Raw genomic sequence first — 13,923 nt, forward strand, 5'->3', positions numbered from 1 at the left:
TGGAGGACAAGAGTGCTGCACGTCCACTTCCATGAGGAATATAAGGATTTGGAGATACTTACCTTTGGGAAATACTCACCTTTGGATATATGCACCTGTGGAAATACGTGAGAGACATTTGGAAGGACTTTTTGCTGGGTTGGCCACTAGCTGCAACGTGGACTACAGTAAGGCTGGGGAAAAGTTATCTGAGCGAGTGAGAATTATGATTTTGGATGTGGAAGAGACATCCCTGAACTGTTAACCCTTAAAGAGCCACAAGAGAACAGAATTTTGTTATATTTTCGTTAATTTCCCAAGACCTATAATAAAATCCTTGTTTTGGTTGAACCTGGTCTCCTTGCACTACTTGAGCAATCCCGCTGAAAGCTGTGTAGCCTCTCGTGACATCACAGATGGTGGAGAATACGGGCACGCTCAAGCGTTAATAGTGCATGTCAGAGGAGGATACCGAAGGTTTGATCACCCAGTTTTCCAAGTTGGCCGTAGGCTCCCCGCCGACTGAAATGGAGGACATATTGAAAGCCCTTGTTGCTGGCCAGCAAGCCCAGATGCAAGTAAACGTGGCTCTCTTGGAGGAGCAAAAGAAAGCCAACCTTCTGAAGGCAGAGGAATTGCAGTTGCAGAGACAGAGGGTGGTCCAAAATACCCGCCCAATAAAGGCAAGTGACTTTATATCTAAGATGGGAGCTACCGATGACATTGAGGCATACCTGCATGCATTTGAGGCCACGGCCACTAGGGAAGCCTGGCCCAAGCAACAGTGGGTTGGTCTGTTAGCCCCCTTTCTAACCGGGGAATCGCTGAATGCTGTCCGGGACCTGGGCCCTGACCAGGTTACTGACTATGATGCCCTGAAGTCTGAGATCCTCAGCAGATATGGACTCACAAAGTTTGGTATGGCCCAGCGCTTTCACAGTTGGACCTTCCAACCAGACCAACCTCCTCGGGCGCAGATGCATGAACTTGTCCGAATCGCAAGGAAATGGCTGGATCCGCAGAGGAATACAGCAGCGGCGGTGGTGGAGGCCGTTGTGGTGGATCGTTACCTCACGCGCCCTGCCTTATGAGGCAAAACGGTTCATCAGTCAACAGGCCTTGACCACGGCTGATCTGACCGTGGAAGCTGTGGAAAAGTACCAGGCCACAGCGGAGATGCTGAATGCTTCCCGAAAAGACCCCAGGAGGGCGGCCCCACCACAAATGGGAAGAACCCGTCCAAAGGACTCCCAAGGTCTCGAACCCAGCCACGTCAGGACTTATCCCGGCTCCAGGGGGAGCCAGAAACCAGGCGGGTCCAAGAAGAGTACACCAGGAGGGGGAAACTCGACAGTGTTACCGGTGTGGGGAGATGGGACATATCTCCTGGCAGTGTGGGAAACCAGCCGATGAACCTATGCCCACTGCGGAGTCCTCCAGCTCAGCACCCACACAGCGTTTTGCCTCGCTCTTGGGAGTCGTAGATGGCGGCCCAGATCGACCCCCCACCTGCCCGGTAACTGTGAATCACCATGATGTGGAGGCCTTACTGGATTCTGGTAGCCGGGCCACCCTGGTGCGTAAGGATTTGGTGGGCCCCACGTGTCTGACCCCGGGGAAAGTCCTCCCAGTTTCCTGTGTCCATGGGGACACCAGAGAATACCCCATTACTGAACTTACAATGACCAGCACACGGGGAACCATACACACGACGGCGGGGGTGGTTGATTCCCCTCCCCGTCCCTGTCCCTAATTGGACGAGACTGCCCAGCCTTTTACCCACTCTGGAGAGAGTCTCAGGAGAGGATAACCCGAGTACCTCGGAAACGGAGAGGCAAGACTCATCCTGGGAAGGCTCCGGTGCAATCCTCCGAGTTACTCACTCCCGCCCGGGCTCTGATAGGGATGGCAGGTGCCCAGACCGACACAGAGACGGAGCTACAGAATCTGGACAAAGAACTGTCTGGTCTGAAGGGGACCGCTGAGAGGTATCGTTTGTTAAAGCAACAGTTAGACATGAAGACAGAAGAGTTAGATATCCTCCAGGCTAAACTCCAACAGAGCTCCTTCCATAAGCAACAGGAGGAGCTGGAGAGGCTGCGCAGGACCATCGAGGAGTGTGAGGAGACCCTGCGCAGTAGTAAGGAGGTCCAGAAGAAGGCAGAGGAGAAGTACAAGGTGTTGGAGAACAAGATGAAGAATGCGGAGGCAGAGAGAGAGAAGGAACTGAAAGCTGCTCAACAGAAGCTAAACTCTGCTAAAACCAAGGCTGATGCGTTCAGTAAGAAACTCAAGGAGAGACAACAGGAGGCTGAGTCCCTGGTCCTAGAGGTGGAGGAGTTGAAGAGAGAGCAGGCTGGCAAGCACCACGGCAATGCGGACGCCCTCTCCCGGCGTGATGCCTTCTTCGCTGCCTTTACCCCGACGAGGACGTCGGTCCCGAGGAGGGGATGTGTGATGTCACGAGAGGCTGTGTCCTGGAGGGACGTTACATCCCCCTGAGGTGGCTGCAAACCCAGACAGCTATGGCTCCATCTGCTGGTATGGTCGGGAACTCCACCCCTCTATGGCCAATCTTCCCACGCAGCTGAAACAAATGAGGAGCTGATGAGCTGAAGGTTTGGGAAGGGAAGAGACACACTGAGGGAGTGTGTGGGGGGTGAAGGGACACAGTCTCCAACCTGGGCTCTCTGGAGGACAAGAGTGCTGCACGTCCACTTCCATGAGGAATATAAGGATTTGGAGATACTTACCTTTGGGAAATACTCACCTTTGGATATATGCACCTGTGGAAATACGTGAGAGACATTTGGAAGGACTTTTTGCTGGGTTGGCCACTAGCTGCAACGTGGACTACAGTAAGGCTGGGGAAAAGTTATCTGAGCGAGTGAGAATTATGATTTTGGATGTGGAAGAGACATCCCTGAACTGTTAACCCTTAAAGAGCCACAAGAGAACAGAATTTTGTTATATTTTCGTTAATTTCCCAAGACCTATAATAAAATCCTTGTTTTGGTTGAACCTGGTCTCCTTGCACTACTTGAGCAATCCCGCTGAAAGCTGTGTAGCCTCTCGTGACGTCACAGTACATAAAAACAGACAACAAAGCATTATTTTACTAACTCCTGAGGGTTCCTACCGATAACAAAGGCATCTTTGGACTGGGTTCCATGCTCGTTGTACCAAGGTGGGCGGCCGGCTGTGTAGATGGTCCGTTTAGAGGTCCGCAGCAGGGGCGGTTCTGACTTGCATTGGCTGGTGGTCCGTTTCCGTGGTGCCAGCCCAGAGCTGACGGATGGAAGAAGCCTGTCCAGGGAACTGTCTCCACCCCCGCTGAAACACAGGAAATCAGACAGAAGAGCAACATATGTAAATTCCTTTGTTTCACTGACTCTTTAAATTTCAGCGGTATGAAAAAAACTGACAGGCTTCTGTGGTGGACTATCCCGGTAAACCACACAGGCAGGTGAGACAGCATACTACAAACATTACTCATCTGATGTGACTCAGTCTCACTGACAATGGCAACACATCTATGTATATCCTGCTACATTGATTAACACAGAGTACTGACAGTCAGTAGGCATTGGCAATCAATGATCGCCTGTTGCTTTTGATGATGGACCCGTGATCAGTGCTTTGTCTACACCAATTATTTAGCCTGAGCTTCCTATAAGAACCACTGAATGAATATGTCAATCACGATAGAATTATGAGTCAATCCCCACCCCTTTTTCTCACTTCATTTCTTTCCCTATTCTAAATAACTTTCTCAAGGGTAAGCAAACTTCACAGTTACCACATATGTAAGACATTGACATTGACTTGTTTGAAAGGTGGCATCCTATGACGGTGCCACGTTGAAGGTCACTGAGCTCTTCAGTAAGGCCATTCTACTGCCAATGTTTGTCTATGGAGATTGCATGGCTGTTTGCTTGATTTTATACCTCTCAGCAACGGGTGTGGCTGAAATAGCCAAATCCACTAATTTGAAGGGGTGTCCACATACTTTTGAATATATAGTGTATTTATGGTATGTATTTATGATATGTTACGAATTCCAATTTGTTGTGGCTAACGTTAGCTATGTGGCTAACGGTAACGTTAGCTAGCTGGCTAACGTTAGCTAGGCTAGGGGTTAGGGTTAAGGTTAGGAGTTAGGTTAAAAGGTTAGGGTTAGGGGAAGGGTTAGCTAACATGCGAAGTAGTTGCAATGTAGCTAAAAAGTAGTATGTAGTTGAAAAGTTGCTAATTAGCTAACATTTTCTATGATGAGATTTGAACCTTTGGGTTCCTAGACGTTTGCGTTATACGGCTACCCTTCCATCCTGACCAACCACCCTCATTTTGTTTTTGCTTTAAGTAACCTTATATATAACCATAACAAATTTAACATACCGTACTAATTTTAGTGTCCCGGATTTACATTTACTATGTTACGTCTAGTCTATGAGGCCAGGCTGAGCTAGCTAACAACCTGGTAACTTGACAGTAAGTCTAGGAACATTTGATTGGCACAGGAACAAAGGAAAAGAGTCTGCTACTCATGAGATGTGCTTCAAAGGTAGGGTTCATATAGGCCTAATGTAAGCCTAAACTATCAAAAATCAATCTCTTTCTGGTTGGTGCCTAATGTTTTTAAAGTTGGAAGCAGTGTGTATGTGTTTGTGGGAGAGAGAGAGTGGTGTGTGTGTGTTTATGAGGGAGACCGAGAGAGTGTGTGAGCGAGGGAGAGTGTGTGTATCTGTGTGTTAACTTAAGTTGTTAACTCATGTAGTGTTTTCCCCTTATTGCCACAATTACATGCAGATCATTATGCATGTATATTCCTTCCTCCCATTCTTCTAGCCAAATCACAGGTAGGCCTATGAAAATATGAGCAAATCAGCCATTCTATGCAGTATTCTATTATACAGTGTGGAGTTCAATATGTGTTGCGTTGATGTGAATATCAGTGACAGGTTTTTTGTGTAGCACGTGATTAACATTTAGAAAACGGATGTCGGGGGGACGGGGCGAACAGGATGCTAGGCCACTCAGAATCCCCCTAATCTAGCCTAATAAACATGGCTTGGATCTTGCAAGATGAGCTCTCCTAGCAGACCCATCTTTGACAGAGGGTGCATTAGTAAACCTGGAAATATACATTTGCATGCACATAATGGCTATTCAAAACCAACACCGACAGCCAAATCCCAACTAGCTTTCACAGTCTCACTTCAGAATTAGACGTTCATCCATGTTTCCCAAACATCAAATTTCGAAGTTGTTTTAAACGTCACAAGTGTTTAAGGTTAAGTTTAGGCATTAACTCCGAAATCTTAAGGTTAGGCATTAATGGTTAAGGTAAGGGTTAAGGTTTGGCATAGGCTTAAAACAAAAATCCCCAAAACAACTTTCTATTGCTGGATTTGAACTTGCAACCTTTGGAATCAGATGCTTACACCCATCCACCATCCCCGTCCACAACACCCTGGCTAAACCGAAATCTACTTGAAGGTAACAGCGTTCACTGTTGCCCCTAGTGTCTGGTTTCCAACGTCCTCCCGACGGATTACCAGCACGTGTACTCAGAACATGCACTGACCATCTGGCAAGTGTCTTCACTGACATTTTCAACCTCTCCCTGAACCAGTTTGTAATACCTACATGTTTCAAGCAGACCACCATAGTCCCTGTGCACAAGAACGCCAAGGTAACCTGTCTAAATGCCCCGTAGCACTCACATCTGTAGCCATGAAATGCTTTGAAAGGCTGTTCATGGCTCACATCAACACCATCCTCCCATGATGGAATGGACCCCAACCCTATACCCTAGACACCCACCTGAGTGATCCATACACTAAGGAGAAGTCCTTATCTGTTTTATAGGCCTACTGCAAGTAGCCTATACGCAGCCAAGACAGAAAGATAAATGCGGTCAGAGACCCACTAAAGCAGCACTGCCCCCTCAAGATTCTGAGCCTGCCTGGCAGGCTTGGTCTTACAAAGCCAAAGCCCCCGGATGGGTGAGCATAATATACAAGGAATTTCTCAGAGCTACTAATGAGAACCTTGACGACCTTGTACCTTGCCTGTGGGAATTCCGGTGGTGTTGCCAGCACTGCCCCACCCAAGGTAGTGGCAGTGCTGGCAACACTAGATGCAGTAACCCGTGGGGAGGGGGTCACACTCTAACAATCAGATAGGGGGCAAATTATTGTGGGCCAGGTGGCACATAATAATCAAATGTCTGACTGCACAGAGATGCTTGGGAAAATGGTCACAACGGGGGACCAGTGTGTGTGTGTTTCAGGGTAAGGGGGTGTATCTGTGCTCCATCAGCTAGGACTTGACATTGGTTAATTAAATCTTCCCATCCTCTCAAACAGCTACAACTGTATATGCATTCGCACATCAAGTCCTTTCCTTGAGTTGGGCTCGGTGATGGAACAACTGTTGAACATCTGAGCTTGTGGTTGTTGTGGGGGAAGGGTGGGGAATGTGTATGTGTGTGTGTGTGTGTGTGTGTGTGTGTGTGTGTGTGTGTGTGTGTGTGTGTATCTATCCCACATATGTTGCTATGGAGTAATGATGTTAAGGACAATATAGGATGAATCACAATAATTGTTTGCCAACATATTAATTGCTTGCCAAAAATGAAATTGTTGTAATGCCAATCCTGGATATAGGTAAAAATCCTTAGCATGAACTGCTTACATTATTACCCATATTATTTGTTTAATTGTGGAAATAAATTAAGACTGCAAGATTTGTTTATATATTTTAAATAACTGTATATAATGCAATCGAGGTGAGGGCGTTGGAAATGCTTTTGCCGGTTGATCTCTCAAAGGCCCAAGAATCCAGGGGGACAGGGGTGGTCTGCCAGTCACTTGGACGACAAACCAATATGGGATGGGGGGAGGTTTTAGCGGGTGGAATAGTGGAAAACAGTTGGAGGTTTACCTAGTAGAAATGCAAATATCGAGGTATAGCTAGCTACATGGACACTCAATCATTATGGTACTTTTTAATGGTAAGTTTACAAACATATAGTATGAAAAATGTATGCACTCACTAACTGTAAGTCGCTCTGGATAAGAGCCTCTGCTAAATGACTAAAATGTAATATAGTACCAGTCAAAAGTTTGCACACACCTACTCATTCCAGGGTTTTTCTTTATTTTTTTTACTATTTTCTACATTGTAGAATCATAGTGAAGACATCAAAACTATGAAATAACACATATGGAATCATGTAGGAACCAAAAAAGTGTAAAACAAATCAAAATATATTTTATATTTGAGATTCTTCAAAGTAGCCACCCTTTGCCTTGATGACAGCTTTGCACACTCTTGGCATTCGCTCAACCAGCTTCATGAGGTAGTCACCTGGAATGCATTTCAATTAACAGGAGTGCCTTTTTAAAAGTTAATTTGTGGACTTTCTTTCTTTCTTAATGAGCTTGAGCAAATCAGTTGTGTTATGACAAGGTAGGGTTGGTAGTCACCTGGAATGTCTTGGAGGAGTTCCTACATATGCTGGGCACTTGTTGGCTGCTTTTCCTTCACTCTGCGGTCCAACTCATCCCAAACTATCTAAATTGGGTTGCGGTTGGGTGATTGTGGAGGCCAGGTCATCTGATGCAGCACTCCATCACTCTCCTTGGTCAAATAGCCCTTACACAGCCTGGAGGTGTGTTTTGGGTCATTGTCCTGTTGAAAAACAAATGATAGTCCGACTGAGTGCAAACCAGATGGGATGGCGCATCGCTGCAGAATGCTGTGGTAGCCATGCTGGTTAAGTGTGCCTTGAATTCGAAATAAATCACAGACGGTGTCACCAGCAAAGCACCCCCACACCATCACACCTCCTCCTCTATGCTTCATGGTGGGAACCACACATGTGGAGATCATCTGTTCACCTACTTTGCGTCTCACAAAGACACTGTGGTTGGAACCAAAAATCTCTAATTTGGACTCATTAGACCAAAGGACAGATTTCCACCGGTCTAATGTCAATTTCTCATGTTTCTTGGCCCAAGGAAGTCTCTTCTTATTATTGATGTCCTTTAGTAGTGGTTTCTTTGCAGCAATTCCACCATGAAGGCCTGATTCACGCAGTTTCCTCTGAACAGTTGATGTTGAGATGTGTCTGTTACTTGAACTCTTGTGAAGCATTTATTTGGGCTGCAATCTGAGGTGCAGTTAATTGCCGATTTCTGAGGCTGGTAACTCTAATGAAGTTATTCTCTGTAGCAGAGGTAACTCTGGGTCTTCCTTTCCTGTTGCGGTCCTCATGGGAGCCAGTTTCATCATAGCGCTTGATGGTTTTTGCGACTGCACTTGAAGAAACGTTCAAAGTTTCAAATGTCTTAAAGTAATGATGGACTGCAGTTTCTCTTTGCTTATTTCAGCTGTTCTTGTCATAATATGGACTTGGTCTTTTACCAAATAGGGCTATCTTCTGTATACCAACCATACCTTGTCACAACACAACTGATTGGCTCAAACGCATTCATAAATAAATAAATTCCACAAATTAACTTTTAACAAGGCACACTTGTTTAATTGAAATGCATTCCAGGTGACTACCTCAGAGAGAGAATGCCAAGAGTGTGCAACGCTGTCATCAAGCCAAAGGGTGGCTAATTTGAAGTATCTCAAATTAAAAATATATTTTGATTTGTTTAAAAAAAAGGGTTACTACATGATTCCATATGTGTTATTTCATAGTTTTGATGTCTTCACTATTATTCTACAACGTAGAAATGTGTTAAAAAAAAAACCCTGGAAGGAATAGGTGTGTCCAAACTTTTGTCTGGTACTGTATATTATGATAAATATAACTGAAACTTGTATCTCATTATGGTAAATGGTGAAATAAGTATAGCCAGCTATAATTGTAATGGCTTAGCAAATAAGAAAAGACGATCAGTATTTAGTGATCACAATATAGTAGCCATATCTAGGAAAACCAAAGTTCCAAAGGCTGGGCCTAATATTGTGTATAAGAGGTCATACAATACGTTTTGTAGTGATTCCTATGTTGTTGATGTAAAGAATATATGTTGGTCCGTGGTGTGTAATGAGGAGCAAACAGACACTGCACTTGACACATTTATGAAATGCTTATTCCAATTACAAATAAGCATGCACCCATTAAGAAAATGACTGTAAAAACTGTTAAATCCCTGTGGATTGATGAGGAATTTAACAATTGTATGGTTGAGAGGGATGAGGCAAAGGAACGGAAAATAAGTCTGGCTGCACAACCGATTGGCAAACGTATTGTAAATTGAGAAATCATGTGACTAAACTGAATAAAAAGAAGAAGAAACAACACTACGAAACAAGGATAAATGACATAAAGAATTATAGTAAAAGCTTTGGAGCACCTTAAATGAAATCTTGGGAAAAAAGGCAAACTCAGCTCCATCATTCATTGAGTCAGATGGCTCATTCATCATAAAACCAACTGATATTGCCAACTACTTTAATAATTTTTGGATTGGCAAGATAAGCAAATTTAGGCATGACATGCCAGCAACAATTGCTGACACTACACATCCAAGTATATCTGACCAAATTATGAAAGACAAGCATTGTCATTTTGAATTCCGTAAAGTGAGTGTGGAAGAGGTGAACAAATTATTGTTGTCTATTAACAATGACAAGCCACTGGGGTCTGACAATTTGGATGGAACATTGCTGAGGATAATAGCGGACAATATTGCCACTCCTATTTGAATATTTTCAATTTAAGCCTACTAGAATGTGTGTGCCCCCAGGCTTGGAGGGAAGCAAAAGTCATTCCGCTACCTAAAAGCCCCCTTTACTGGCTCAAACAGCCGACCAATTAGCATGTTACCAACCCTTAGTAAACTATTGGAAAAAATTGTGTTTGACCAGATACAATGCTATTTTACTGTAAACAAATTGACAACAAACTTTCAGCATGCTTATAGAGAAGGACATTCAACAAGCACAGCACTTACAAATTACTGATGATTGGCTGAGAGAAATTAATGATAAAAAGATTGTGGGGGCTGTTTTGTTAGACTTCAGTGTGGCTTTTGACATTATCGATCATAGTCTGCTGCTGGAAACACTTATGTGTTATGGCTTTACACCCCCTACTATAATGTGGATAAAGAGTTACTTGTCTAACAGAACACAGAGGGTGTTCTTTAATGGAAGCCTCTCAAACATAATCCAGGTAGAATCAGGAATTCCCCAGGGCAGCTGTCTAGGCCCCTTTTTTCCATCTTTACTAACAACATGCCACTGGCTTTGAGTAAAGCCAGTGTGTCTATGTATGCGGATGACTCAACACTATTCACGTCAGCTACTACAGCAACTGAAATAACTGTAACACTTAACAAAGAGTTACAGTTAGTTTTGGAATGGGTGGCAAGGAATAAGTTAGTCCTGAATATTTCCAAAACTAAAAGCATTGTATTTGGGTCAAATCATTCACTAAACCCTAAACCTCAACTACATCTCGTAATGAATGATGTGGAAATTGAGCAAGTTGAGGTGACTAAACTGCTTGGAGTCAAAGCATATTGATACAACAGTAGCTAAGATGGGGAGAAGTCTGTCCATAATTAAGCGCTGCTCTGCCTTCTTAACAACACTATCAACAAGGCAAGTTCTACAGGCCCTAGTTTTGTCGCACCTAGACTACTGTTCAGTAGTGTGGTCAGGTGACACAAAGAGGGACTTGGGAAAATTGCAGTTGGCTCAGAACAGGGCAGCACAGATGGCCCTTAAAAGTACACAGAGAGCTAACATTGATGACATGCATGTCAGTCTCTCCTGGCTCATAGTGGAAGAGAGATTGACTTCATCACTGCTTGTTTTTGTGAGAGGTGTCTACGAGCTGAATGTACCGAGCTGTCTGTTTGGAATACTGGCACACAGCTCGGACACCCATGCATACCCCACAAGACATGCCACCAGAGGTCTCTTCACAGTCCACAAGTCCAGAATGGACTATGGGAGGCGCACAGTACTACATAGAACCATGACTACATGGAACTCTATTCCACATCAGGTAACTAATGCAAGCAGTAGAATCAGATTTAAACAACAGGCTGTATCACAACTGGCCGTGATTGGGAGTCCCATAGGGCGGCGCACAATTGACCCAGCGTCGTCCGGGTTTGGCCGGTGTAGGACGTCATTGTAAATAAGATTTTGTTCTTAACTGACTTGCCTAGTAAAATAAATAAAATAAAAAGGTTGATGGATTATTCTAAAAAATTTCTTGGACCTTAAACAGATTTTGCTCATTAATCTACAGTGGCTTGCGAAAGTATTCACCCCCCTTGGCGTTTTTCCTATTCTGTTACCTTACAACCTGGAATTAAAATTGATTTTTGGGGGGTTTGTATCATTTGATTTACACAACATGCCTAGCACTTTGAAGATGCCATTTTTTGTGTGTGAAACAAACAAGAAATGAGACAAAAAAACAGAAAACTTGAGTGTGCATAACTATTCACACCCCCAAAGTCAATACTTTGTAGAGACACCTTTTGCAGCAATTACAGCTGCAGTCTCTGGAAGACTGAAACAGGTTTCCCTCAAGAATTTCCCTGTATTTAGCGCCATCCATCATTCCTTCAATTCTGACCAGTTTCCCAGTCCCTGCCGATAAAAAACATCCCCACAGCATGTTGCTGCCACCACCATGCTTCACTGTGGGGATGGTGTTCTCGGGGTGATGAGAGGTGTTGGGTTTGTGCCAGACATAGCGTTTTCCTTGATGTCCAAAAAGCTCAATTTTAGTCTCATCTGACCAGAGTACCTTCTCCCATATGTTTGGGGAGTCTCCCACATGGCTTTTGGCGAACACCAAACGTGTTTGCTTATTTTTTTCTTTAAACAATGGCTTTTTTCAGGCCACTCTTCCGTAAAGCCCAGCTCTGTGGAGTGTACGGCTTAAAGTGGTCCTATGGACAGATACTCCAATCTCCGCTGTGGAGTTTTGCAGCTCCTTCAGGGTTATCTTTGGTCTCTTTGTTGCCTCTCTGATTAATGCCCTCCTTGCCTGGTCCGTGAGTTTTGGTGGGCGGCCCGCTCTTGGCAGGTTTGTTGTGGTGCCATATTCCTTCAATTTTTTAATAATGGATTTAATGGTGCTCCGTGGGATGTTCAAAGTTTCAGATATTTTTTTAGAACCCAACCCTGATCTGTACTTCTCCACAACTTTGTCACTGACCTGTCTGGAGAGCTCCTTGGTCTTCATGGTGCCGCTTGCTTGGTGGTGCCCATTGCTTAGTGGTGTTGCAGACTCTGGGGCCTTTCATAACAGGTGTATATATACTGAGATCATGTGACAGATCATGTGACACTTATATTGCACACAGACAGACTTTATTTAACTAATTATGTGACTTCTGAAGGTAATTGGTTGCACCAGATCTTATTTAGGGGCTTCATAGCAAAGGGGGTGAATACATATGCACGCACCACTTTTCCGTTATTTATTTTTTCGAATTTTTTGAAACAATATATTTTTTTACATTTCTCTTCACCAATTTGGACTATTTTGTGTATGTCCATTACATGAAATCCAAATAAAAATCAATTTAAATTACAGGTTGTAATGCAACAAAATAGGAAAAACGCCAAGGGGGATGAATACTTTTGCAAGGCACTTTATATGGTCCAAATAATGATGATCAATGCTTCTTTGAAAATATCTATAATCATTTATCAAGCCTAAATGCAATACAATACTCTATTATTATTGGTGGGAGAATATAATAAGGTTTTAAATACCTCAATGGACTGTAAAGGAAATGACACTACACACTAATCACAAATATAATGGATATATTTGAACTAGTGGATATATGGAGGCTTAAATATCCTGACCCAGTGAGATATACATGGTGGAGGCTCAATCAAGCTAGTCGTCTTGACTACTTCTTATGTCATTCTCACTGGCACCAAAATATAAAAAATTTGTTGATAGGGGAAAGAATGTGGTAGGACCATCAAATATTTGGCTATACATTACTCTTACAGAATTTCCCCGTGGGAGAGGATATTGAACATTTTATCAAACTTGTAATATAACTTGTTTATAACTAGGACAGAAGAATTTATAACTGACTTTTTCCGACATAACATAGGTAAAACAGATCCCCTTATCGTATGGGACACTTTTAAATGTGCCTTCAGAGGCAATGCAATTCAGCACTCATCTTTAAAACAAAACCAATTTAGGTCAAAATAGTTCATATTAACAAAGGAAATAGAAGGACTAACAGTATAGATAGATAGCAATACAAACTGTACCATAGAGGCACAGAATAAGATAGAGGAAAAACAAAAATAAATGGAGGAACGTATTCAAGAAAGATCAAGTGTAACATTAATAATGTAAAATTAACAGCGGTACAGATGTGAAGGCCAAATTACAGAGTAGGAACTTCTTGATGCAATTAAAGCCTTTAAGTCCGGGAAAACTTCAGGAATGGATGGCATACCAGTTGAGGTATACCACACCTTTTTTGATATTAACATGTTTTAACCACTCCTATAAAAAATTTAGATTATCAGATACTCAAAAAGGTCTGATTTCATTACTACTGAAACAGGACCCAAGTGGTAAATATAAAGATCCAGTACATAAAAAAAGTGGAGGCCCCTTACACTTCAGTGTTGTGATGCCAAAATTCTGGCAAAATGCATAGCGCATAGAATTAAAAAGGTATTGTCGGATATTATTCATCCTAATCAGACAGGTTTTTTACATGGACGATACATTGGAGATCATTTAAGACAAGTACTGGAAACAATAGAACACTATGAAAAGCTGTTCCACCATTGGGGTGCCAGAGCAGCGAATAGCTTTGACTGGGTGAGCGGGAACTGTGCTTCCGTAGAGGTAGGGGGGCTAGCGGGCCAGAGGTGGATGAACGTAGTGTCCTCGTTTGGGTGTAT

General features: G+C 43.4%; 1 protein-coding gene across 5 annotated transcripts in view; it reads right to left on the reverse strand.

Moving 5' to 3' along the window:
* LOC121538618 (uridine-cytidine kinase-like 1) overlaps positions 1-13,923 on the reverse strand; it is a 55,094-nt gene that overhangs the window by 15,385 nt on the left and 25,786 nt on the right. For all 5 annotated transcript variants that reach the window (XM_041846796.1, XM_041846798.1, XM_041846794.1 and 2 more), the window contains one exon: positions 3,119-3,312. In XM_041846796.1, coding sequence (XP_041702730.1) covers positions 3,119-3,312 — 194 coding nt within the window. The remainder of the gene's footprint in view (positions 1-3,118; positions 3,313-13,923) is intronic.

This window comes from Coregonus clupeaformis, chromosome 24 (genome assembly GCF_020615455.1).
Source record: "Coregonus clupeaformis isolate EN_2021a chromosome 24, ASM2061545v1, whole genome shotgun sequence".
Classification (NCBI taxonomy): Eukaryota; Metazoa; Chordata; class Actinopteri; order Salmoniformes; family Salmonidae; genus Coregonus; species Coregonus clupeaformis.